This window comes from Agelaius tricolor, unplaced genomic scaffold (genome assembly GCF_023055355.1).
Source record: "Agelaius tricolor isolate 1412-34295 unplaced genomic scaffold, bAgeTri1.0.p SCAF_5, whole genome shotgun sequence".
In the NCBI taxonomy this organism is placed as follows: domain Eukaryota; kingdom Metazoa; phylum Chordata; class Aves; order Passeriformes; family Icteridae; genus Agelaius; species Agelaius tricolor.
The window spans coordinates 20708066-20735083 of record NW_027269265.1 but is presented as its reverse complement, the minus strand read 5'-3'; the positions used below and the strand labels follow the sequence as shown (position 1 = coordinate 20735083).

Below are 27018 nucleotides of genomic sequence, written 5' to 3'. Positions count from 1 at the left end.
TAAGTCATAGTATAGTTTTTTCCAAGGGATGGTAAGGAAATCATAAGCTGCCCTCTATCACTGTTGTTGGTTGCAGGTCTATGCTAGATTCAATGTTAGATGTATCATTGCCTGTTTGGAAGTTTTGTCACAAAATTGACTATTGAAAATTACTATATAAAATTGAGAAATTTGACTGTGCTTGCATTTCGCTATACACAGACCGTTTCAAAATTCGCAGCTCCTGAGATAAAATCAAAATCGAAATTTTCAGCATTGTCTGTTGCTCTTATTCACCAGTTTTGGGGAATCTTTTGTAGACCCAATCCTGTACTCTGGTTTAGTTCCTATTGGAATTTGACTCACCAGGAGGTACACAGGGTCAGGCCAGGAAGAACCATTAGTTGATAGTTCAGTGGGCTCCTGGCTTATAAAACAAGCATAAGTTAAGGTCCACACTAACTGAGGGCCAGCTGGGACTTTCATCTGAAGTCACAGCATTTTTCTGAGACTACAACTAAAATTCCTATTAAACCAATTTGTCCACTCTTTTTATCAACCTTCTTTCCTTACCCATTGAGAAGTGCTGTTTGAGCTGTAGTGGTGTCCATTGCCAAGAGCATTAGAGATGTTGACTGACCTGTCCTCATAGGTATCCTGTCTCCTGTAGAACCATTGATGCTTCCAGCAGTAGTTTTCAGGCAGTTTTCCAGACAGTAGTATGTTCTGCTTTTAAAATTCTACTTAAGGATCACATTCAGAAGGCATCCAAAAGGAAACCAGAATAAACTACTTGTTTTCACTTGTAAAGGAGCCTGTAGGGTATTTACATCACAAGAGCTCAATTGTCAGGGCCAAGGCGATGGTGGTAGAGCCTCTGGAATTGCAGATTTAAGAAGGAGGCAAAAGTGTTGTGCAACAGCTGCTGGAAGAGAGGAATAATCATGTGTGACAGAAACAACTCTGTTATCATCAGTGAAAACAATGGTCCAAAGAAAAGTAAGTTTGTCATAATAACATAATAACTGCAGATCAAAAAACAATGGTAAATACATGCAAAACCTCTTAATTTCCAAAGGGAAGGGAATATGTAATTGAGGAAAATGAAATTAGTAAAATAATTACAGGTTTTCAGTAACTGATTTCTCAGTATATAAAGAAACTATATTTTGGCCAGCTTGTTGTGAGAAACCAGAATAAGAAAACTTCATTATATGCAATTATGCAATACCTTTTGGTTTGGTTTTACTTTGTATTTTAAAATACAAGGCTTTGTTTTCCATTAAATGCTTCAATAGAAATTTAGCTGTGTGGAACCTCCCAGCAACAATGATTTTTGTTTCATTAAACACTGTCATGGCTCAATCTCTTTGCTTGTTTAACTGCATCCCATTTCACTGCCTCCAGGGGTGTCTCTTATTTAAGGTAATAAAGAACTTACCCTGGAGTCCAGATAAAGCACACATGGATAGACCCCACTCTATGGGTGGACATGGTTCCTATACTGCAAGCAATAAGCATCTAAGGCAGATGCATGATTCTCCTTTTTACTAAAAGGAGATTTAAATTATATAGTTAGAGCAGTTCACTGCAATTTGATCAAACCCTGACTGCTTACTTTGGTCTGAGATGAAGGATGCTACAGATCCCATTGACTACAAAGCAGGATCATTTAGATGGAGGCATGTGTTCTGTCCACACTCAAGTTCAATCAGATTAATCTTGTTCAAACTCCCTAAGACACTATAGGCACAACAGCCTCTCCTAATTAAGGGCACCTCTGGAAACACAGTCAGTAATGGCCAACGTAAAGACCCAATCCAACTGTAACACCACAATACATTGCCAGATTTTTGGGTCCTAAATGGGATACAAATCTTTGACCCAAATAAGTATTTTGAATACAAACGTTTGAAGAAAACTATTTATTCTCATAATGAAACTATCATCTTAGTTTTTAAACAAATATTACAGTAGGAGAAAGAAAACAAAATAAAAAATCCAATTGCTCCTAGAGACAAGAAGAAAACTGGGCAACGTAATTCCATATCACACATCAATACTTCCACAAAACTAAAAAAGATCAATTACATAAAACAAGCCTTTACATAAGTTTGGCAATGTTAGGTAAATAAATACAGATGCCATGCATTGCTTGGAAAAATAATTTATTATGTTAGCTTAGAAAAATGACAAATTTTTATGTTATACTTTAAGTTACAAGTACAGCTAGCAACTTTGATCCTGCAAAGGTACCAGCTATCTCCTGAGATGCAATGAAGACTTGCAACCCTGCCTTCAGGAATTGCTTGGACTAAGCCCCAAGTCAGCAGAAGTGCAATGTAGTTTGATATTTTTGTTACTGCCTCATTGGCTAACATTTTACAGTCTAATTGCAGAAAGTAGGTACAAATGTTGACGTTAAATTAACATATGAACTTTCCTAGTAGAGCCTTAACCAAACTTAAACATACCTGCAGACTGTGCCAAGATTTCAGCTTGCAGCAACATACTCAGAGCACAAAAGACAGCTTTCATATACTTCGTACTGCAGTCACTTGACAAGATCTCAGCACTTATACTTTGACTGGTACTTAGGCTTTATGCATGAGATTTCATTCTGGTTTCATATTGGTATAAATCAGGCACAGATGTTCTGAAGTCAGAGAAGCAACTCAACAATAAAACTGGTGCTCTGGTGTGACATGAGGCACAGCTCATGTGTAACCAAGTATCTCAAATTTCACAGGTTGGTAAGGACTTGTGCATCAAACCAACATGGTAACAGTTCGTCCTTATACTTCTACAATGTATTGTTCCTTAACCTGCATGAGGTGTTCTGAAAATCCAGCCTGTAGACTTACTTTTATGTGTATCCATGCAATTTACAGGAAGTAATAGTCAAGAAGTAGTTTGGCTGAACTTGATCAAAAGGATCTTTTTTTAACCTAAATGATTCTAAGATTCTAGATTTTTTTAAAATTCATTACATACTTCTCAAGATAGTCAAGCTGAACTTTCTTCCTCCTTGAAGATGACACATAATGGAAAAAGTGGACTGCAAATAACTTGTGAAGCTATCTTGGAACTAAAATATCATATGACAAAAAAGTCAAAACTGGTTTTATTTTGTGAGTCTTTTGCTAAGAAAGAATACCAACAGTACTGGAATTTAGATGTAAGATGTAATTAGCTTCTCCCTACACTCATAAAAATCCCCATTTTGGGTACTCATTAAATTACTAGATCAGTTGAAAAACTGATACAAACCAAAACATTTAGTCATGACTGTGAAATACAATTGATACATATTAACAGAAGAACCATCTCTCCTTGGAGATGGCTTCATTACTTTGAAAATACTGTAGTAGACCACATAGAAGTGGATCAAAGAGCTGCTTCAGAATTTTTCAAATTTCATAAGCTTGGATTGATGTTATTCAGAAGTACTATGGTTTTCATTATATAACTAACTTTGATTTAATCTTGAAAAAAATATAGTAACCTAAATGAACTCAAAATCTCATTTCTTAGATTCTGAAAAAAATTAAAATATAAAAATGAGATAGCGTCAAATTATTCCAAGTGTTTTGGAGTTTGCTACCATATGATTTTTATAAGATCCTGTATTTTTCGGCAAGCATTTGTTGTTCAGCAAACCAACACATATTGCAGACTTGCAGACCTTCAGAATGCAATGAAAAAACAAAGAAAATATTTCTCTCCCCTTTTCTAAAACTCAGCACAAAATTGTAACTCCACTGATACTAATGGCAAGGCCTCTGCTAGCTTTACTGCAGTCAGGATTTCCAAGCATAAAAGGCAATCTTTCTTTTTGAGCAGTAAAACTTTACACTGCATGAATGTGTTTATATATATCAATGTCTATAAGAAAGAGATGTAATTATGTGGACAGGATGTACCTGATGCCTACACAGCTATTAGAAGTCTGAACACATCTTTACGTTTCAGAAATCAAGTCTGAAGGAAACTGCAATAGTTCCGGTTACTACATTAAGGTGAACCTCAACAGGTACAAAGAGCTGGACTCCTTGCTCAACACTCAAGGACTTTATCTCAAGAAATAATTCAGTATTGACGAATTTCATTCCACTATGGCTATTTCTATCAGTTAACCAATACAATAAGGTTTAGAAGTATTAAATAGACCTTTCTAAATTCATATCAGCACAGAAACATTTCTCATCCATATTATTTGTTGAAATTCTGCAGATTCTTTGTTGTTACTTTATACTATACTGCAGTGACAATAGTTGACTGGGAAATATGATGTAATATATTCAGTGTCACATGTATGAACTGCCTGGGAAATCTTAGTTTTGGAATGTCCCAACCAAAATGCTAGTTCACAAGAATAATTCTGCTCCAGTTTTAGGACACTAACTGCAAAAAACCACTGTATTTCATTCAAATGAAAAGAAAACAAAAGATTGGAGGAAAGTGACTCATGTATCAACTAACTTAATTAGGAGTCCTTGTAATGAAGTATCAGAATTAGATGGTTGAATTTTTCAGCTAACACCAAATTAAATAGAAATTGACAGCATGAGATGGCAAAACATGTTCCAGAAATCAAAACCAAATAACATATTTTCTTCTCATATGCCCCAAGGGAAAAAGAAATTAAAATCAAGTATCAGCATTTGCTAATAAGCACATATAGAAATGTCAGCCTTAAAAGTGATACACCTTCAAAACTTAAGTAATACACTGTTATTGTATTGACACCCTCACCTACAATTCAAGTATTTTTCTATTTGTTGCTTTCTTCTGGTAACGTAATACCACAGCAGAAATGTGAACATTTGAGCTATTTGTTAAAATACACTGCAAGAGCCAGTATTCCTTCTGTAGCATATCAGCTGCATCCAGTGGAATTATTTCCACTTTGCTACTCAGTGCACAGCACACGTAAGAGACCCTAAGTATGGAACATAGCTAAGTCTAAATCAAAGTCTGCAAGTCTCACATGTTAAGAGATGATATGAAGTGGGTTGATGTCTGTTGATAAACATATTCAGGAGCTTCATTTTAGTCTGTCACTCTACTGAAATTAAGCAATTACTCGCATTCTGGAAAAATTAAGTGTTTCTTGACTTTGGTACTTCATTTTTTCATATTTGCAGATATTGTTTGACTACCATATAAGAATAATTTGTCCCACTTTTAAAAACTTTTTAGATTAGTTTTTTGTTTATTTGTAGACCTCTAATTGATCAATGGACAATATACTAATGCATTCACATTCCATGGCCAGTGAGCCTCCCTGCTGATGTAGCTCACACTAAACAAAGTTTTCTGCATCCTCCAGCTCTATGACTGCACTGGAGACTGCTCCAGTGAAGACAAAACAAACAACTCCAAGGTTTCTGATGGACTTCTGACTGACATTCTGTTAGTCAAAACATGTAACAAAAGTTCTGCCAGCTCCATGATGTCTTCATGGTTGCAGCTGTTTGAGTGAAATGGTGCTGTCAGTGCTGCACAAGGCAGGGAGAGCCTCAATAAAAATGGGGCACGCACTGAGCTCCCTACACCAAAAAGCCACAGATACAAACTGTTCTCTTGGCCACCAGCAAAACACAGCTCATCCTCATCATTTTCCACATTAAATACAAAACTGTACCACTGGTGGTTACTGTGAAGAGCCTCATGCCAGAAACATAAATTGGGCCGCTTCCCAGTTCCATGCTTGTTTAACAGTGTGATACAGAAATCCTTTTGATCACATTTAGCAAATTTCAGTGGCGCTTCTCAAAAATATTTTAGGTGTCAGCAACTGTTTATAAGGAAGATGATTTGATATTAACACACTGAAGAAATACACTTTTTAATATGAGTATTTTAGGTTCTAGACTAAGCACTTAGACAGATGTCCTAAATTTTTTGTAGTCTCTTTTTTTGCCTCAAATCAATAATATTTCAGGGTTATTGCGGGAAAGTCTATCCTTTACCATTTCCTTCTACAAACTGATAGTAGAATCAATGCTGGCAATCAGAAAATCTAGATGAATGTAGTAAGAGATATTTACTTTGGCCTGTAGAATAATCTTTAAAATTAGACAGCATGTGACCTGATGTTAGTCCATTTACTATGTAGCTTTTATTTTAGTAAACAAATAAGAGTGTCAGAGTTCATATGAAAAGAGCTTATAAGAAACAACTGCCATCAATACTAATGTAATTCCATGGGAACATTAACTACCAAAATTATTGGGTAGGTGAAGAAATTATGGTATGTCTTCTGACACACTAGTGCACTTTAGATGGCAGATGAGAAAAGCAGTCTAACATCAAAACAACTCTGGTCTGAAGAAAATAACAAAGTACTCAAGAACAACTGTTGTACTTACTCCCATAAAACACCTATCAAGGAGCCATGTCCCTAAAAACAGACAGCAAAATTATCCTAAAAGAGGTATCTCTATGGAGTTTGTGTTTTTAAATGTAATAATTTAACAAAAACATGTTAACAACTGTGTTCCAAAAACATTCCGTTCCAAACAGCACCTGGTAGATTCCCAAATAAAAACACTAGAAATTTAAAAATATATTCACTGCATATTCTCACACTACAAATTTTGCCATTATTAGGGGAAAAGGAAAAAAAAAAAATCTCACTGTTTCAGCCAGAAAAATGACAGAAGTGCAACTTCAGCTTTAGAAACAGGAGAGCTATTGTTGTTAGCACATATGATAAAAGTTGGATATTGCTGGATTTTAACCACAGCAATGTCCTTCATTTTTGCCGACAACATTCCCAGAAGCATTGCAGATTTTTGAATGACTTGGTTATTGGATTCTGCCATGTTGTACTCTTGTACAGAGCACAAAAATATTGTTCAGATTTAAAATCTAATTTAGTTATTTACATAGAAAAGCAAATAAGTTCATATTCACAGCAGCCCAGACATGCTTACAGTAAAGAGTTGAGTTGTGCTAGAGTAGAAAGTACTTAAGCATGAAAAAGAAATTATCCAAGATGGAATTTGGTTTAGGGAATCACTTTCATTCAGATGTAAATACTAGCTATAAGACAGTTTTTAAGCTAAGGTAACAAGAATAAAAGTGTTCTTAAATTTTAATTTAATCATGAATTGCTTTCCATCCCTTCTACTGTTAAGTTTTCCTCTACAGCTGCTTCAAAATTCTACAATTACATCAAAATCACAGGACTTTGCATGATCTCCTCCAGCACATCCATTTTTGAGAAGGCTGTGTCATCAGCTATTGACCTGCAGCTCACATTAACTGCAGTATCAATTACTTCTGTGGGGTGACAAGGGCTTAGACAGATAAATTTGTTACTAACACACTGCAGACACAAGGAGTTTAACATAGATACTGTCAAATTCTACTGTAATAAGCCGTGCCACAAAAATTTATGAAAAAGTTTTCCTGCATGTTATAGATATGAGAATGCATCCAAGATGCAGACTTCTCATATTTAGCCATAAAAATAACAATCACCGTAACAAAAATACCTACTGATCTCCTTTCAGAGTAACACCGGCATTTTCATTCATGAAAAACCATTCAGTGCTACCCAGTGCAAAGACTATGCCTTGCAAGCCAGAGATGAACTGATATGTAGATTCCTTAGCTGAGAAATTGATTTGAGAATTGTAGTTTCTTTGTTGTATGGATTTTTCATGTATTTTCTTTATCTACTTTGCTGTAATATTCAGTAAAAATGTGGTTGAGCTTTGAATATCCAAGGAGTACTTTCACCATCACTGAAGACCAGTTTCCATCAAAAATTTGGGAAGTAAATGTAAGAAATTGCTTTTTTTTGCACCATAAAATTTTATTTTTTATTTTAATTTTGACATTTCTTCTTAGGCTGACATAATTACACAATAAAAATAAATTATTTTGTCTGTTTAGTAAATATAGTCTCAAAAGTAATTAAGTACTCTCAAGTCTGCTATAAAACATTAGAAACTGAAGGGCATAAGATTTCTAGCTTATTCATGTGACAGCTATTTGATGCTAAAATAGAGGGCCAATACATTTTTGAAAGCACAGTACTGAAGCACTGTATTTCACTGCAGCATTAAAAAAAAAGAGTGCCTGATACTGGCTTATAAAATCTGTATGTACTTAGTACATATATAAAAAATTGCCTGATTTACCAAATGCTAAACGGAACAAAGATTTAAACCATCATTTTTTGTGTGTACAATACCACATTTTTGATTATTGAAAACAACTGCTTTGGGTAAGTAATAGGTCATTAAAGGGTTAAAGTACAAAAACATCTGGCTACCAGAAGGGACAGCAATTTTTAAGATGCGAAATATACAAAAGGTTAAATTTAAAAATTTCTGCTTTTCTACTTTAAGAACTGAAATTGTGCAGAAGAATATTATTTCAGACTAATATGGAAAAAATATTATTTCTTAAACCACAAAGGGACAGTTTCACATAATGTCATGAATGGAACTTTAGCCTTCAGTAAAGAGGAAACAAAATTCACTTTGTAATATGAACCTCTATCAAAGGTGGAAGAGAGACAAATATTACATGCTATCTAGACTGCCATGCCAAGAGGGTAAACTTAAGAAAGAACTTCCTGGCTTTGGAATCCCTAAGTCTACTCAGTAAGAATTTTTTGTGAGTGTGTATGTGTGCATGGTTTGACGTCTCTTCTGTTCTTCCACTCCTTTTAGAAAATTTTATAAAAGGATATAAAACTGATCAAAACCCAGTCACATGGGCAAAGGCAAATATACTAAGCACTGAACATACCTAAAGTTTTAAAGCCAAAATTGTTCACCCAGTAGTAATTTCTGTCCTATGTAGTACAGAAGTCGATTCAATATTTGATGTAATAGTGAGGGAGATCAGACTGCTTGTCCTTAGTTTCCTAACAATATAAAGCAGTAGTGATCCTGTTTTAAGAACACATACTTCAGATTTCTAAGTTACAAGTCAGGAAAAAATGTATAAATACATAAAATGGTACGATTTTTACAAATTTTTTAGGAAAAAGAGAGGACATTATATTTCTGGTATTGCTTCTCAGCTAAGACTCTCAAAGGTCCCTTTATTTACCTACTTTCATGTCACAAAATCATTTAAACTTGGGTAAAACAGTTAGGGTATACATTTATCCATCAGCAATCCATACACCAGACCTCACTACCACATAAGGTGTTTTGAGAACATGATTTATTGCTTAATAATATATTTTAAAGTGACCTTTCTATGTTTTGGCCATAATTTGTAGGTACCATAGAGTCTGCAAGCTGCTAACATTTTGTTTTGCAATTTTTTAAGTTTCAGCAGACCAAACCAGTTAAAGTATTTTAAATGCCATATTTCCACCTCTGCTCTGATCTAATAAAAAAAAATAAATTACAAATGTTGGATCCACTTAAAGTAAGTTTAGTTTATAGTAGCTGTGGCTTGAGCTAAACACTGTTTCATGACATCCACACTCTTTGTAGAGAGCAGTTTATTTGTTGATTTTTTTTTTCTTGTTCCTGTCGTGGCCATTGAGATCAGAACAGATGGATGTGCCTGTTTTGTTTTCTTGACCCTCTGAATGAGGAGATGTGCCAGAAGTTTGCAAAAAGCCAGTGCCAGCACTACCATGCACAGCATAATGCACAACAAAAGATTAAGAAAACTTTTAACCATGTCAGATTTTTTTTTTTTAGTTTTAAGCAATTTAAGTTCATGGAAAATGAACAGAGAATAAACTCAATCTTTTTCTCATTTCTGTGTCTGATTTTGATGTTCTCAGTGTGTTGTTCTGTTTGAAATAGGATGAACACAAGGTGATTGTCAAGAAGTGCACGGTCCAGAGCACCCACTGGGTCTACAGAACACTTCATCAGACTATTGGAAAAAAAAAAAAAGTCCTCTTTTGAGATGTCACATCATGGCCTATGAATTATACCTGAGACACCTACAGTGCTAAAAATAACAGTGTTTCAGAGAAGAAATAGACTTCCTAAATATGACAGAAGTCTGCAAAACAAAATTGTTTGAATGGTGTTAATGTTGCTACAGTACCCTGGTAGCTTTGGCAAATCTTTTAAGGCACACTAGCAGTGATCCAGCCAGAAGTAGCTGAGAGAAAAATGAAACAAGAACCATCAGAAACACTTGCATTTCTTTAGACAGCAGAATTCTTAGACAGAAAATTCTTTGATTTGCTCTTTGAGACCATTGTAACGCAAAATTGTGTCTAATTTGTTTAGAATAGTGATATCTGAACCAATACAAATGAGCAATATTCTCTTTCCATAGTATTTTACAATCAATATAACACATCTTCTCCAATAGAGAACAAAACAGAATAAATAAATGAACATTAAACATTGCTTTTAAAATTTTCACAGCCACAAAGAAGTGCCGTTCAACACTCTTGATACAGAAGGGTGAGATTCAGATTCTTTGAAGTGCCTAATTGAGGCCATCTAATAAAAATGTGCTGGCCAAAAGAATAATTCTAGACAACTTATAATACATATATGCTGAACCCAAAACCAAGCTGGGTTTTTATTTGCTTTGAGAAAATTTTGTTTTATCACTTCTTTCTTAAACGATTTTTTCAAACTGAGGGACCTAAAATCACAAATGTGTCTGTACAACAGTGTATAATTATTCTCTATCATAGTAATAGGCAACTTCTGAATGTTTTTTCATTATTAATAATGTTATTAAACATAATTAAAAAACAAGTGTCAGAACAATTCCTGTATAGGGGTAAATAAGCTCATAGCAAAGATTAATGTCACAGGTATTTCATTTCACAGTATTTCAGGAATACAATAAATATAGTCTAAGTGGATTGCAGAAACAAATACAAGAGAATAGCAAAATCTCAGAAAGCCTTTGGTGTGCAAGTCACCTAAATTATCAAAAGAGTTCATTAGAGTTAGTCTTGGTGCTCTTTCATTTGAGTGTTTGGCAATTGTTGAATCATTAAGGGTGCATCACTCCTACAGCAGATGGAATTACTACTGTTCAAAACCAAATAAAAAAAGTGGAATGGAATTTACCACAGAGAAAACTGATGTGGTTTCATAACATATTCTATAGCTTTCCTCCTTCTGCTTGCAGCTTCTTTTCACTAACAGCAACATTAGTAGCATCTTCCTTGGTGCCACTTGTATCCAAAGGAACCATCCCTTTCGTAAGTGCTAGAAATAAGTCACACAAAAAAGGTGATTAAGCATTTTCAGAATCATATATTAAGTCAGACTCAATGATCTTAGAGGCCTTTTCAAACCTATGATTCTTGGATTTGGTTGACTGGCCATTAGTTTTTATTTAAAACATGTATTTCATTATATGATATTATAATTTATTCAGCAAGTAATATATTCAATATTTATAACTGAGAATATAATATTTTCTTTGTTTTCTAGAGAAATTGATTTTAATACTCTATAATACAGGCATAGCCATGAGCTTTCTTATACACAAGAAATGTAGATTCTGTTTAAAAAAAAATTGATTCTTACACTAAGAAATATTTTCCATTTATTTTTCCAGAGTTTTTGTTTAAATAAGACAAACCTCTCAAAAAATTTGTGAAGGAATATCTTTACCAAAAAAATGGACTTAAGTCACCAAGTGGCACTGAACAGGTGCTCATACAATGCCATACTGTGTATATACCTTCACAGAAGAGTACACATATAATGCTTATTTCTAAAAATATATTGCATCAAAATCCAAACAATATGAATTGACAAAACATCTTTTCATATAATGCTGAAGAAAAAAAAATCAAATACCCAAACATTTAGCAAAAGGCAGAAATTAAGGGAAGGAAAGTGGCTAGCAGCTTATACATATCCTTCTTCTAATGGCCTTCTTTATAGCACAAGCATGGAAGAAAAGTCATCCTACTGAATATCCAGAGTGCAATTTCTAACAATCTAGTAAAGTTGTAGCAATACATAACCAAAAGTTATTTAACAAGGAGCAAGACTTCACAGTTTGGTTAGGAGGGGTGAGATGTTTCCACTTTCAGAAGAATGAAATCACTGTGTTTGGGACATTGGTATAACAGTGAGTTCTAAGTATTCAGCATAAAATTTTCAGAATTGGTTCAAAGCTCTGCTGCTGTATGCTATGTCAGTGGTACCTCCTGTGGACAGTATTCCAAGTAAGGCATAAAATCATAAAGTTATTGCTTAACTAATTCAATTTGCATTTTTCTAAGTGATGATGTCAAGTGTCCAGTCATTCCAAGTTCTTATGCTTAAGCAGCCCTAGGTTTTGTTCTAGAAGGGTGTCCACAGCATAGTCATGTTGCAATGTCTTTTTACTTGTAAGTACATTACATTATTTATAAATGCCAATAAAAATAGTCTTAAGAATTTATGAAAAAGTATACATAGAGGGATAAAGACAGGCACCAGCAATACAGTGCAGAAGTTAATTGTTCTGACAATAAAGCCTACATTCAGGATAGCTTGGTTTTATTCAGCTGTGGTATCAGTCCTACTACATACCATGTTGACACAAGAGTGTTGTCCATCACAACTTATGAAGCCCTGGAATATAAATTCCCAACAACAATAGAAAACCTCTAAGACATATGGTTTCTGGGAAACCATCCAGGTTAAAGCCTCAAAGTGATGAAATGTGCAAAGAGAAAGGCAGGACTCAATGCACAAAGTTAATGCAAAGCATGTGTAACCCAAGGGACTTTCGTAATCAAAATTTCAGGAAAATACAGTGGCCTTAAAAACAGTTTCTGAGGATTATTCTTTAGATAACAACTAGTAGTGACCGGCTGGACCAACCATTTTGGTCTGATAATAATATGGACTGCAAACCACATCTAGTGAATGTTTCCTTGAATAAATTACTTTCTCATTTCAACTTCTTAATTTCTAAGAAAATGGGTACAGAAATAAAAGCGCATTCCCTCAACATATTTTAAAATATGTTTATAATGGAAAAGCTGTTATAATTGCAGAAATTATACCAGAAACAAAACACAATGTTGATGTTAATTACTTTCCTTTTAACTGCTTGTTGCATTGGCAAATTTTTGGTAAACATATTTGTATATATATGGAAATAGATTGTTGTTCCCTTATTTATATTCCCATACTATTTGTCCTTCTTTCCTCAACCAATTTTAAACTTAAATCCCACAATCTCCCTCACAAATAAGTTAAATTATAAAAAATGAGTCTGCTCTCCTTCTGGGTACTCTCCACAAGTCATAGGAAACCCACATTGGGAAGGAAGCTTCTACTATTAGTTATTGAATCTATAGTCTGTAAGGCTTCATGAGTTGAAGAGAGATGGAATGGGGAAATATAAATCACAAAGGCTTGCAAACCGCTCCAAAAGGCAAATGAAGGAAAAAAATTTCCATCCTTCTGTTTCTGAAGAAGGAGACAATTAATCACAGAAAATAGATGATGACATGTATAGGAAGATTTATTAAAAGCTACAGCAGGTTTTGGAGCAAAGATGTCAAATTATACTTCACTGTCAAAGTCTCAAATGATAATTAATTAATACCATTTCTGAAATTTAAAGTTCATTATGTTTTTGTGACTATCATGAGTGAAGTAGCAATTTTTTTATTTGCCACTCACTGAAAAATCTCCTTAATGCTAATACCACAGCAGAATTTTCACTGTCCTCAAGAACTATACCAACAACTTCAAAATACACATTTGAGTGGTGGAAATCAGTTTCAGCATAAAGAGACAATCAGTCAAAAACCAAAGTCTGTGGAATAATCCACATGTTTCAGTGCCATAAGGACTAAGTAGTGAATTGAATCACCACTGTCTTTTGTTAATCATTTAATTTTTTATTTCCAGAAAATTTAGTACTTAGTGCTGGTAAAAAACAGTTGAATCAGAGAATGAACATGCACAACTGTTTCATCAGATTGGTATTCAGATCACATGGATCCTACTTCTCTTAGAACTCCCTAAAATTTATTAAAAAGTTTTAAAGCAACAAAGTCCTAGCTTGTTTAATTCAGGTTAAGCAGCAGAAAGACATTGAAATAGTTTAGGAACACTTATGCTGTATTTTTAAGTTTCAGTAAATTTTTGCAGTGACCAGTTTTGGAATTCTTGGGACTGGAAGGGACTGCTGGAGGCCATTTATCTGAACATTCTGTGAGGCATCGGTTACTTCTTTTCTATACCCAAAACAGGTTCAGCTGTACTTTTTATTTGCAAGACTTTGACTGGGATGAGGTTTGGGAAAACAGAAAAATCAACTTTGAGTCAAGGTAAAGTGTTCCTGCATTACAGATGATACAGAGGTATTATCTCCTGTGCTTTATTCCCACTACTGTTATTCAGTATGCTCTGCAAAAAGATACTAACCCCAACCCATCGATTCTGAAAGGAAGAGAAACCAATTACCTTTAACCTCATCAGATCAGCTCAAGACTTACTGGTGAGCAGAAATGTACCACAGCACTCATAGAAAGATGCAACATTTCAAAGTGCAATGAAGCCTGAAATAGGCTTCAAGAGAATGCAACTTTCTAAATAGGTTCCCAGTACACAAACTGGCTATACTGAAAATAAATGGAAGATGATACCCTTCTGAAGAAAAGTATTTTGATATCCTTGTACTGATATGCTTAAAAACACCCTTAAAAACCTGGGGTTTAAGTTACTTTTGACACTCATGCAAAGGCGTGCCTACATACCCAATCAAGACCTAATACGCCCTATGTTTTATTGAGCATTTCTCAGCTGAATCAGAGATCCCATGACTTCACATGAACACAAGTTGTACATGCACATGGAGGTAGAGAAAAAACAGTTAAAAACACTATTGAAGTAGAATTAGTGAATTCAACTTTCAGTGAGAAAATGCTACATAAGCATGGGACTAACTAGCACACATGAAAGATCTTGGAAAGAATCCATGTTTGAGGATATCTCTGTGGTCCCTCAGAAGACCAGAGGGTCTACACAGCTTACAGAGGTATGACTTGTTAAGCAGAGATTCAGAATTCAACAGCAGCCCTTTTCTTTGCAATAGATAAACAAAATATACTTCATGTCCCAGCCAAAAAAACCCAAACAACTGTCAGTGGGATGTAATGAAGTACTTCCTAGGCAAAGACATCCATCCAGCATCTAAAACTAAAACTCAGTAGGATACTTAAGATGGTTCCAGCACTTCTGAAAAGCAGCATCTCACTCATCAAGGAAAAAAATTTTTAGAAGAAAACAATGCGTTACCACTTTTTTTTCTGTGATATAATACTTACAACCTGAACTTGAAAGCGGTGAGCTGCACAAAAAGCTGTTTTGAGTTCGCCAACTAGAATGAGCAGCCACTTCTACATCAGAAATTTCAGCATCCATTTTCACATCCTATGGGAACCAGATAAAAATAATTTTATCTGTTACTATCAAGCAGCTGCAAACTTTAACAAAAACTAGTAGCACACAGACAGGCACATGCTGTGATTTCAGACACACTCTGGAAAAGACTGATTTGAATTCTCTGAATTCTCAGTATTGCACTTAGGTTCAAATTAATTTGCTTACGAGTTTTATCCCCACTTCACCACTATAAAATGTCTTCGAAAAACTGCTTTGCCTTGAGAAGAGCACTGGCATCACTGCAAGTCTTTGCCAGTACAGCATGTTGTAAAAATGCTCTTTCCTATTCACATCACATGCACAGCTCAGCATACACCATATCAGCAGGGCAGACATCAGTGAATAATGACTTCCTCATCAATGAATGGTTCATACTAATTCCACAAGTAGTAATAAATATCAATCTAATTTCTCTGCCACTGAGGAAACTTAAAGTTCCTAGATTTCTCATGTCGAAATACTTAAAGGTGCTTTTGAATGTTTTTGTTAAACCATTACATAAAGTCTTAAGTACAATGTTACTATTTATGGCTAAACCCATACAGCATAGCTTTTTGGTGAGGAAAGTCATTTGGTCTATAAGTTAAAAAGAGAAGATAAATTTAAAGATGTCATTTAAACAAAAATCCCTGAAAAATCTCTATTAGCTCTGCAGCAAGTAGTCCCCAGTTACAATACAATCCAAAATGAGATTAAAAGCTTGGCTTGGTATCCAAATTACTCAGTTTCTTGAAATGAGAAGAAGTCATAATGAATAAATGCATCAATTCATAAAACAAACAATATTACTGCTGAATTCTTATCATAAAAAGCATTAAGGAATTTTCTTAAAACATCTTGCAATTTATCATTTATGTTGATACTTAATTTTACATTGATACATAAGATTTGAAAACTAAACAAAAAAAAATTTACATTAACTTAGAGATACAATAAGCTTTTGTTCCATCACTGAAGAAGGATTTACTCCTGTTAAGACTAATGGGAATTATACATATTAATCCCCTTATGTGCTGATGAGAGACTTAATACCTAAAGCGTTCATAACACAATAACAATTTTTAAAGAATAAAAAACGTTTTTGTCTTTCCATTCTGCTTCCAGAAATGCTTTAAAAGAAGAGTTTTTAAATAAGAAAGGTGCTTCTACCAGTACCTGCAATACAAAATGGCTTTCTTTTTACAGAAATATTAATGTATAGAATGTGCCTTTTGTCATGTGCTTCATGGACAATTACATCTGCTGTGTTTGAGTAGATGGTCAATCATCTGTGGCAGGGAAACTCCCCTAAAATATTTATATCTCTACATGAAAATATTTATCTCTAGTTTTCCTCTGGCTTTCTGCTTTGATTTTGCTGCTGTTGCTATTTTCTTTTAATATGTTATATTTATGAAGTTTTCCCCCAATTTCATCTTCATCTACTATTATTTGGCCCTTTCTTTGTTGAAAAATCAAGACTGTTGTACCTGATGGTATCCTCCCAAGCCTATGGCCTACTTTTGTTACTGGAAATCTTCCATTTTAAAACATACAAATAGAAATCATGATTTTTCTGGACTTCCAAGCAGCAGGTATTTTAAAGTCATCTGACAAGACTACAGAAGAGTAGGAAGATTGAGTAGGGACAAAAGAAATCATAAGAAAGAAAGAAAAAGATCTGCTTTTTTTTCAACTTTGGTTTAATTTTTCCTCCTTAAAATGAAAAGACTGGGACGCAAGATTAGATAATGCCTGTCTGAGATCAATGTTGGCAAGCAAGCTGAAACAAGTGTAATATAAGAAAGGCTAGAAAGAAAAACATAACAGAGGAAGAAGATTCATTTCAGAAGTAATTCCATCTAAAATGATCAATGTAAAAATTTTATAAGAAACATGGATTTTCTTATCACCTATTAAGTATCTGTCTACTTTGTATAGCAGGGGCAGTATGTATACAGTGTGAACCAAAAATATCAGAAAGAATCAACTTTGGTGTCCTCAAACCTACACTCTTCCAGCAATCAATTTTAGAGACTCCCAACTGACAAACAGAAAAATAAATAAATAAATGGCATTTGAGTTAGTTTCAAAGGAGGGTAAGAAAGGCAAGCATTAAAAAGGTTTTTTTTAGTCTAAGCTAGCCTGATCACTGAAATCAGATTAGCACCCGTCTGTTACTTGGTTTTGAACATTCTGTTCTATTTGCAGCAGCCGTGACAGCAAAGAGTACTGTATGTCATGCAAAAACCCAATTAGGCCTGACTAAATGGAAACCATTAAATGCTCTCAGTTGTCTAAAGAAAGAGAATTGTTTTGGAATCAGCTTTGTACTGGATTCTGATTATTGAGTTCAAATCACACAAGCTCAGTAAGTTCAGTCAGCTTAGTGCAATGTTATGTTCCACCGTCAGCTGATTGCATTCCACTTAGCTTTTCAATGTTTTCCAAATTTCAGTAGCTACTGACTTAGTAATGCTTGTGTGGAGGGAAAAGAAATTCAAAATACTGAAGATTATCACCAGCAACATACTGATTGTGCCTGTTTCCTCCTTTCAATTCTTTCTTACAGAAGAGCAAGATAGCTTTTTCAAGTAACTTAGTACCTTCTCACAACAGCAACTTCCTAAGCTAAAACATTCTGTATTTATTTTACCTTTTCCACTTTTTAAAAGACATGCTTTAAGTATGTCCTCATTTTACAGAAGGAAGACTGTTACATATAAGTTGGGGAACACAAACATCTTTCTATCTTTTTCATAGAGTGTGTGATCCTCAATTTGAGCTCAATTGCTTAGGGACACAGGTTTGATGCATTGCCAAAGAAACTGATTTGACTGAGTCATGTAGCAGAAATACTAGTATGATTCTTCAGGTCAGATCACTTATTTCAAACACTTGCATAAGAAATCGTAGTTCTGCTGAAGTAAGCTGCTATTATAATGACAGTGACATGACAATGAACAAGCTACTAAGGGAAAGAAAGCATGTTAATAATTGGAAAGTTGAACTCATTACAGGCAAAGTTTCTAAAGAAGAGCACTGGATTTGTATTGTAGTGAGTTAGTTATTCATGCTTAGCACTGCTGTAAGTCCAGTGAGTGACCTTTAGCAAATCACTTCCCTTCTGTTCGCCTGGATTTCATTTATGTATGAAAGAGACATCACACAGAATTGCTTCCAATAAATGCAAATATCAACTACTGAAGAATTACTACATGTAATTTATAAATTAGTCAACTTTTTTATAGGGGAAACAGTTTCTATCTATACCTTTTACTTGAAAGGACGAGAGAAAATTGAACAATTAAAAATTGCTGTAGACAGCAATTTGACAAAGCAGGTAAACACTTCAGAGTAGTAAGACACAGTAAGATACCTTTTTGTGAAAGCTGAAAGATTTTTTGGAAAGTATCCATGGCATGGGTACAATGAAAGCAACCTTTAATTCATCAAATTTCATGCCATGTCAATATACCTGCCATGCCATCAGCCATGGCAGCTATATGAAACAGAAACATTCATGCATGATTTCAGTCTGTGTTTGTACTAGGAGTTAAAAAGGTAAGGTTATTTACTGATTGAAAATAATTGGGACACAGAAGTGGAGTACACACACATACCTTGACTTGCCCAACTCTTTGCTTTGAATCTTCCAGCTGTTGCTGCAAAGAAGTCACTATGTCTTTATACCTCATATACCTCTCCTCAATCATCTCCCTTCGGCAATGGGACTCCTAGAAATTAATTTAAAGATTTAGATGATTTCATAATGTAAAAAGTAGCTAGAAGTTCTAACTATTGTAAACACAGATATCATCAAGGATTTTCACCACAGCAAGAACGAATTAAGAACTAACTTTCAGAGGCTGAACTACAGGCATCATACAAAAGCATAATGCTATGTACAGAAAAATAATGTTAAAATACATGCAGATCAAAATGAAAATGGCCTTATCCTTAATTGTCGAATGATTTCTTGTAACACTTTCCAAACTTCAGCAATAACATACCTTCTAAGAAAAATTCTGCAATGGTGGAAAATTAATTTCAACACTACGGAAACAAGCACTTGAAGAAAAAAACAGTTCTAAGGATATGGCCAAAACAGTATTTTCAACAAGACAACATAATTCACTTGAATTAACAAACCTCCTAGACAACCCGGGAGGTTTACCAAAACTTACTTCCTCTTGCCTTCTCCCTTCCTATGAAAACATTGAAGGAAGACCTTGCTAGCTATTGTACAAAAAAATCCAATATGTTATTTGCAAACAGTAACAAAGCTCCAAACTGACACCCTTCTCAAAGCTAAGGCATAAAGCTTAGCCCTCTTGAATAATAAATTATTTCTTAAACAAAACACTGTGTTGGTAGGGGCTCATCTTCAGAAAACCATATTTAAAAAATTAAGCATGATGGAGAAGGACAAAGCCCGACTGAAACCAAAGATTTTGCATTCCAATCTCACAAATATTGGCTGTTATAACTACAGCAAACCAGAAAATTACAGTGTAATTTCAGAGCAGTGTTAAGTGTGAGAGGGCAAGCGTGAAGGAGATTGCAGATGCATGCTGAGAACAAAATTTTTCTTTTAGTAGAAACAGAAGGTAAACATAAACCTCTGTCAGAGCAAAAAAGCTCTTCTGGGGATACGTGGAATGTGAAATTAAAACTATACATCTCAACAATATTGTTCATAAAAAACCCAAATATTTTAACCGGTACTTGCATTACCAAATCTGTTGATGATGACAGCAATAAAATGGTGTAGAATTATTATCTGATGACCTCGTGCAGGAACACAAAATAAATAATGCTCCAAACAAGTATGCTTTGAAATATTTATGACAACCACAGGTTAAGAAATTTTACATATCAAATAAAATGCAAATCATTATGTATTTGTTGATCTGTGGTTTAATACTGATTTAAAATTTATTTTGTGCAAGGAAGCTACAGATTTTTTTCTATTAAACCACCCATCTCATAAATGGAAAGTAACTATGGTACAGGGGTTTAGCCACTTAGCCACTGAAAATCTAGCCTGAGCCTTATCACTCTTGACAGTATGTCACTGCTACTGTCAATATACCCTACTGTGTCCAAACACATCTTGATTGGATAATGGTGCTGCAAAAATAAGTAACAAGTATTGTAATTATGTCAAAACAAAACAAAAAAGTTATAAAGATCATCTATTTCACTCATTAGGTTAAATATTGAAACAACTGGCATAATTCATTAAATTATAAAACTTTCATTTTTTAACATGTAATATCAGAATTTACCGCTCCATAAAAATATTCTGAAACAGTAATTAACACATGACCTGTTATGCCCAGTTATCATGTTTGCCTACATTATGGAGCAGTATTAATAATTAGAACTAAATTTATAACTTCAAAAAGATCCATATAAACATGAAAATAAATTTCAGTATGTTTCTGTCTATATAATACATACATATGCAACTGTAAATATCTTATTAAACAACTTATCTGTACATCATAGATATTATTAATTAACCAAAATATTTTAGAAGCACTGAGAGAGTCAAATGAAATCTTTCTCACCCCAGTATCTCTGCACTCTTCTAACAGGCTCAGTTTCTCAGGCACAGACTCCAGGTGGTTTAAAGCCACTCGGGTACTCTAAAGAACAGAACACAAGTTAAAACATTAAAAACAAAACCATTTTTTCAGCCATCTCACATATTACAAACCCCAGTCTTATTAGCATTATAGTTCAAGCTTCCTTAGTTAGGGTGTTGACTCGCCCTAAAGTTCAATCACAAGCAGCTGTGGGACTCACTGAAGCAGCCATGCCAGAGGCTCCAGCCAGCCATCCAGACCTGCTGATGGGAGATGGAGCTCTCCAGGTCAGAGGCTGCCACACGTGCCTGGTACCTCTTCATGAGGCTGGGGCTCACAATTCTTTTGCAGAAGGTGAGCTCTGCTTAAGGAGCTGATCGCCAGCTACAGGAGGAAGTGAACAGGCTACATACTGTTTGAGCAAACAAGCAAAAGACAAACTGTTATTTTCAGTGTCTCACAGTCTCAAGACTCTCAGGAGTCATGAACCTCCTCTATAGTGGAGAAGCAGATGCATCAGAACCCTGCAGGGTAATTAGTCAAAGGACTGTTAGCCAAAGGTCTGTTAGAAGGTGAAGGCTGGAAGCAGGTCACAGCATGTACGAGGAGGAAGGCTCCTCCACCTCCTCACCTTCTCTGTTAACAGGAAAATGAAGGGTAGTTGTAATAGGAAACACCCTTCTAAAGCAAATGGAGGGCCTCCTTATGCAGACTGGAGCCAGCTCACAGGGAAGTCTGCTGTCTCCAGGGACTAGAATAAGAGACATTACTGATATGGGAAGAACACAGAGTCACTGTACAGCTTGTCACTGCAGGGAGAAAATTCATGGAGCCAAAGCTCTACTGGAATTGAAGCTGGCCAGAAATGTGGAGGACAATAAAAAGAGTTTTTAAAAATATATTCATGGCAATAGGCAGTGCAAGAAAACCCTCATCCCTTTACAGGATGAGGATGGTCAAACAAGGACAGAGGCAATGGCATTTAATGCATTCTTTGCCTCTGTCCTCTAATAGAGGATGATCGACCAAGGGGATCACAGTGCACTGAGCAGAAGGACCACGACTGTGAGATGATCAACTCCCAGTCGACCCTGAACTTGTGTGGGATTTGCTGCTTCAGTTGCATCCCTACAAGTCTATGGGGCATGAAGGCATTCATTCAAGATTTCTTCAAGAGCCAGTTGATGTCATCACAAAACCTCTCTTGATATTTTTTGAGTGGCCTTGGGAATCCGGAGCAGTTCCAGATTACTGGAAGCTGGCGAACCTTGTCACAATTTTAAAGAAGGGCAAGAAAGAGGAATCCCAGGAATTACAAGACTGTCAGTTTCCCTTTACTGCCTGGTAAAGTTATGGAATAGATTATGCTAGGAGGTATTGAAAAACACCTGAGAGACAACATCATCATTGCTCACATCCGTCTTCATTTCATGACAGGAAAATCCTCTTATTATCAAACCTGATTTCCTTTTATGACCCCCTTGAGTCCTGTGTGCAGTTTTGGTTACCACACACACATATGGTATGTACTACTGAAAAATTAGGCATACCATATTAGGCATATGGTATGTACTACTGAATTACCACTCTAGGAAGAGTTAGGTTTGGCCTTAACATTAAGATTTCACATTCACACCCACCAGACAAAAAATGCAGCCTATTGCAAACTGCAAAGAACTGAAGAAGATAAATATAATGGTTTTGGTTTTGTGTGCAGAGGAAGTTCATGCACAAAGAACAGTCATGTCCCACAGGTCAGATGCCTCTGCATCTTCTCAAAGGCTGCCCTTCTATTATTTGCCAAAGAGCAAGTAAAACCAGAACTGTTTGTACTTTCTGAACAACAGTTAGTATTTCCTCCATAATTCTCAAAATCACATTTCTATTGATAAGGTTCTGCTAGTCTGGTATTCAGTCTACCAGTAATGGGGTTCATTCATCATATTACTGCCTTGGTACTTTAAAGCAAAATCTTAAAACAAATAAAATCCATCAATCCTGAAATCTAATATTATGCTGTAAGTCCTGTGCAAACCAAGTTAACTTGCTCTTAACTACAAAAGCTCCATTACTAGTTCTGGAAAATCTCAGTCTGACCACCATGAAAAACATTCCATTTAGATCCCAGAGACTAAAAGTTTCAGCCACAACAGGAGAAGAAAACTCAATGGGAGCTTCTCTGCACAAGTGCCATCAACTTTAAAAAGATGGAGGCTAGGAGTGAGGAGTGTAGAATCAGAAATGAACAAGGTAACCTAAATGAAGACACACCATCTGTTTAAAAGCAGTGATGTCAACCTCATTGTTAGTTCCTAACATTCTGGTTTTTAGGTTTTAAGAACTACTCATAACAAAAAAAGGTCAAATTTTATAAACAATGGGATTAATTTGCAGCTAACTTGGACTGAACTTGTAGTCAATATTCAGTACCAATAAACTAAATTAGATAGAGAATATGAGACTCGTTCTTTTGTTTCTGCAATTACATGTATGCAAAGATATGTATATAGATATCTATCTATCCATTTACCCACCTTGTTTTAATACAGATGACCTCTGATCTGTTCTCATAAAAAAGAACTCAGGCCCTAGGTGTAAGCCTATGCCTTAAGCCATTAATTTTTCAATTCCTTCTCTAATTTCAATGCCAAGACCTCATGTCAACATTGTCTGTAAATGAATTTAAGGAAGATGTTAATCGTCTGTTCTTCCAAAGTGTCTCCTAAATATATCCCCTGTATTTCATGCACTTTTTTGTAGTGGAAAAAAAATTAGCTGTTTCTCTGCTAATCCTTATTAGTTATGTCATTAAATATAATCCTGAAAGCAAAAGAAGACCAGCCTTTGGGTTAGATGCATGTTCAGCCTTTGTTTTTTTGGTTTTGTTAAGAATCATGTGGATAAAGAATGGTACAAGCTACTTGGATTTCTGAAAGGTGTTTTACACTCCTAAAGTTTAAATCTAACTTCACATTCAAAATGATGGGCTCTAAGGTAACCATTGCTGCTCAGGAAGCAGATCATGGGTAGTGATGCATATTACCAAGAATCTGCTAATGCAGTGCTCAGTATCAATCAGAAAACCAAAATCAACACTCAATATAATCAGGAAAGGATAAAAAAAGCCAGAAAACATAACTGTCCCAAATCATTAATCCAATTGCATCTTGACTGCTGAGTGCAGATGTAGATTTTTATTTCAAAAGGGAAAATGGGAAAGGTCAGAGAAGTTGAACAAGAATTATCAAAGCCATGGCGTCCTGTCTCCAAGTGAGAAATTATAAACACAATACTCTAAAGAATAGGACTCTTCAGCCAGTAAGAGAGATGCCTGCGAAGACTAATTACCAATTTGTGTAAAATCAGAAGTCACATAAAGATAGAAAATTTTATATGGCTTTAAGCAGAAAACTGGGCAAGTTCATCAATGAGGAAGACCATAGAATGGTTCCAAATTCACAGAAACTACATTAAGTCTGGAAGCCTTTGAACTTTGAACAGCTGGAATCAGAATGAATGAATGGGAAACAAAATACATGTTAGTCCTACTCATACAGTCTTCCCTGAGGATTTTACATGGGCCATTGTTGTAATGTCAATAGCTGGGCTAGATTGACCTTTGGTCTTGACCAGAACGGTTCTTTTTATATTGTAAAATTCTCACAGTCTTCTGAGCAGTCTTGAGGGACTTGAATAGGATAACTCACACACTAACATTTTCAGGGACAGAAATGTGTCTTTTCCATAAAACAAATGAAAATAAAATAAAATAAAATAATAATGTGCAAATAAAAACAGAAAAAAAGCAACTTTTGTTGTTAGGAGAGGTTCAGTAAGGAAGGTGGCAACGAAGAAATACATTGAAGAATGTGAGGGAAAGATGATGAAAGAGCTTTTAGCTGGACCATAGAAGTGGCCTGGTAATTATTGAAAATCACAGCAACCTCCTCAAGATGGCTCAAATGCCATACTTGTATCATTAATGACTACACTCTATTCTATTAAAAAGACAGATTTAGCCACAGATAAAACATGGACAAGGATGCTAGAAACACCTGATATAGAGGCCAATTAAGTACTGGTAAATTTTTTCCCAGAAATCAGAGAGCTGTATGCCATAATGCATAAAAATAATCCTAAAGACAGCAATCACATCTGTCTACTTCTGTATAATAAGCAACAGCAGGTACTTACCCAGTGCACTGATGGTACTGATAAGAGGAAAAAACACCCATTGTACTGAGGCAGTATTAATGGAATTTTACTTAACAGCAGTGCTCTTCGATAGACTGAGTGCTACTAATCTTTCTGTTTTTAAAATAAAGACTATTTACTTTTAAAAGGGGCATTCTATTTTTCACAGAGAATGACAAAACAAATTACTTATTTTCCATGACTTCATACAAACACTTTGATGTTTAAACTGCATGTGAACAGTTAAACCTCCTATACTGATGTGTTCTTGGTAATAGACGGTTTCACACTGTCTCAAGGGACAGATCTAAACCAAAATCAGACACATTTTATTTTTAGTCTCAAAGCTGCAATGCTAAATGCAAATAAATCAAAGCAGGTTTGTATATAGTACTCCTGAGGTTTGCCTTTATAGTCAATATATTGAAAACAGATAAACATAAACCAGAAACCAAACTTCATTGACTTTCAAGTACAGTGCTCCTTTCTTTTCTGAAGTAGGTAAAAACAAATGGCTATCTGTATTGCACAGATATTTTTCTTAAAATAAGAGTTGATTTAAGTACCAGTTAGCTAATCCCCAAAGAATAACCATAAAAAGATTAAATGCAACATCATTTTAACTGGCTGCAATGCATGTCAGCAGGCAGTTACAATTCAAACAAAAAATACAGTGTTAGAGGTGACCTAAAATGACTTATTTTTAAATGACCTTAATGTATTGAATACCAAAATAGCAAGAACAGGATGCACACAGCATGTTTAAAAGTATTCTTTGCTTTCCCTGTTAAGATCTGTAAAACTATGCACTATCAGCTTCAATCTCTAGCTCTCCACTGATAAATCAAATACTTTTCTTTTAAGCAGGTGGTTCTGCTTGAGAGGCCTGAGGTGCTCTGCTGACTTTTATACACCAGGCAAACTCCACAATAGCTGGAACATTCTGTGAATAGTACATCATATGTTGAGAGGGAAAGTTCAGAGAAAACAGAAAAATGTATTTTATATCTTTATATTCCACATATATCATGATTCCAAATATACCACTGTTTTGATGATTTCAGCACATCAAGAAGTCAAATTACCTATACAAAGGTAGGCAACACATGTAACTTTATCAAATTACAATTTCAATGCTCAATTGGCTTTTTTTTCTGTATTACATTGTTTCATGAGAGTTTCAACAAGTAAATTTTTTTTAAGCAAAAACTACACTAATGGAAAACAAATGACCTTGCTAACAATGCATTGCCAATGTCAAACTACTTGAACATTCTATTTAGATTCCAGATGTTTTTGCATGGGGTGGACCACATTTTAATTAAAGGAACTTCATGAATGCTTCCTTTCCTGTTTGCAATGACATGGACTGTCTTTTCTCTCATTCATAAGCACATGACATCCCTGTGCTAACTAGGGGAATGTTTACATGGGAAAATATTAGGAAACTATTTTATGAATTTGCAGTTGTTTGATGCATGCTAGCAGCTGGAAACATGGAGGACACTGTTGTCTTTTGGCAAGCTAGCTTTCTGTGAATCATCAGTCAGTGTTCCAAGTACTCTGGGGGTCCATAGCAGTAGTTTTTGAGAATCCATTCTTTATCGTTTACTAAGATTTTGATCAGAGACATCCAGATATAATTCCTAGGAACTAAAAGAAATATGACACAAGAAGTAGAGTGTGCAAAGTAATGCAATGTTAGTGAGAACACATTCTCAAAAGGGGTAAAGACTTCCTTGTTGCTCATCTTTAACATTATGAAGCATTGCAGGCTAAAAACCATTACATGGAATTTATGTTAAAGTTTTTTAGGCCAACAGTATTTCATCAAGCCTTCCAGAAAGCATTGCAAAAATTAAATTAACACAGCCTTCATGGGAAAGAAGAAATATCAT

General features: G+C 35.0%; 1 protein-coding gene across 2 annotated transcripts in view; it reads right to left on the bottom strand.

The window, feature by feature from the left end:
* Positions 1 to 2130: 2130 nt before the first annotated feature.
* CEP128 (centrosomal protein 128) overlaps positions 2131 to 27018 on the bottom strand; it is a 102377-nt gene continuing 77489 nt past the window's right edge. Inside the window, exons 22-26 of one of the 2 annotated variants that reach the window (XM_071426688.1) lie at positions 20909 to 20986; positions 18956 to 19069; positions 15236 to 15341; positions 11016 to 11156; positions 2131 to 9846 (exon numbers count right to left, since the gene is read on the bottom strand). In XM_071426688.1, coding sequence (XP_071282789.1) covers positions 11050 to 11156; positions 15236 to 15341; positions 18956 to 19069; positions 20909 to 20986 — 405 coding nt within the window. In that variant the 3' untranslated portion in view covers positions 2131 to 9846; positions 11016 to 11049. Of the gene's footprint in view, positions 11157 to 15235; positions 15342 to 18955; positions 19070 to 20908; positions 20987 to 27018 lie in introns of both variants that reach the window. The other variant, XM_071426689.1, reaches the window with a different exon arrangement.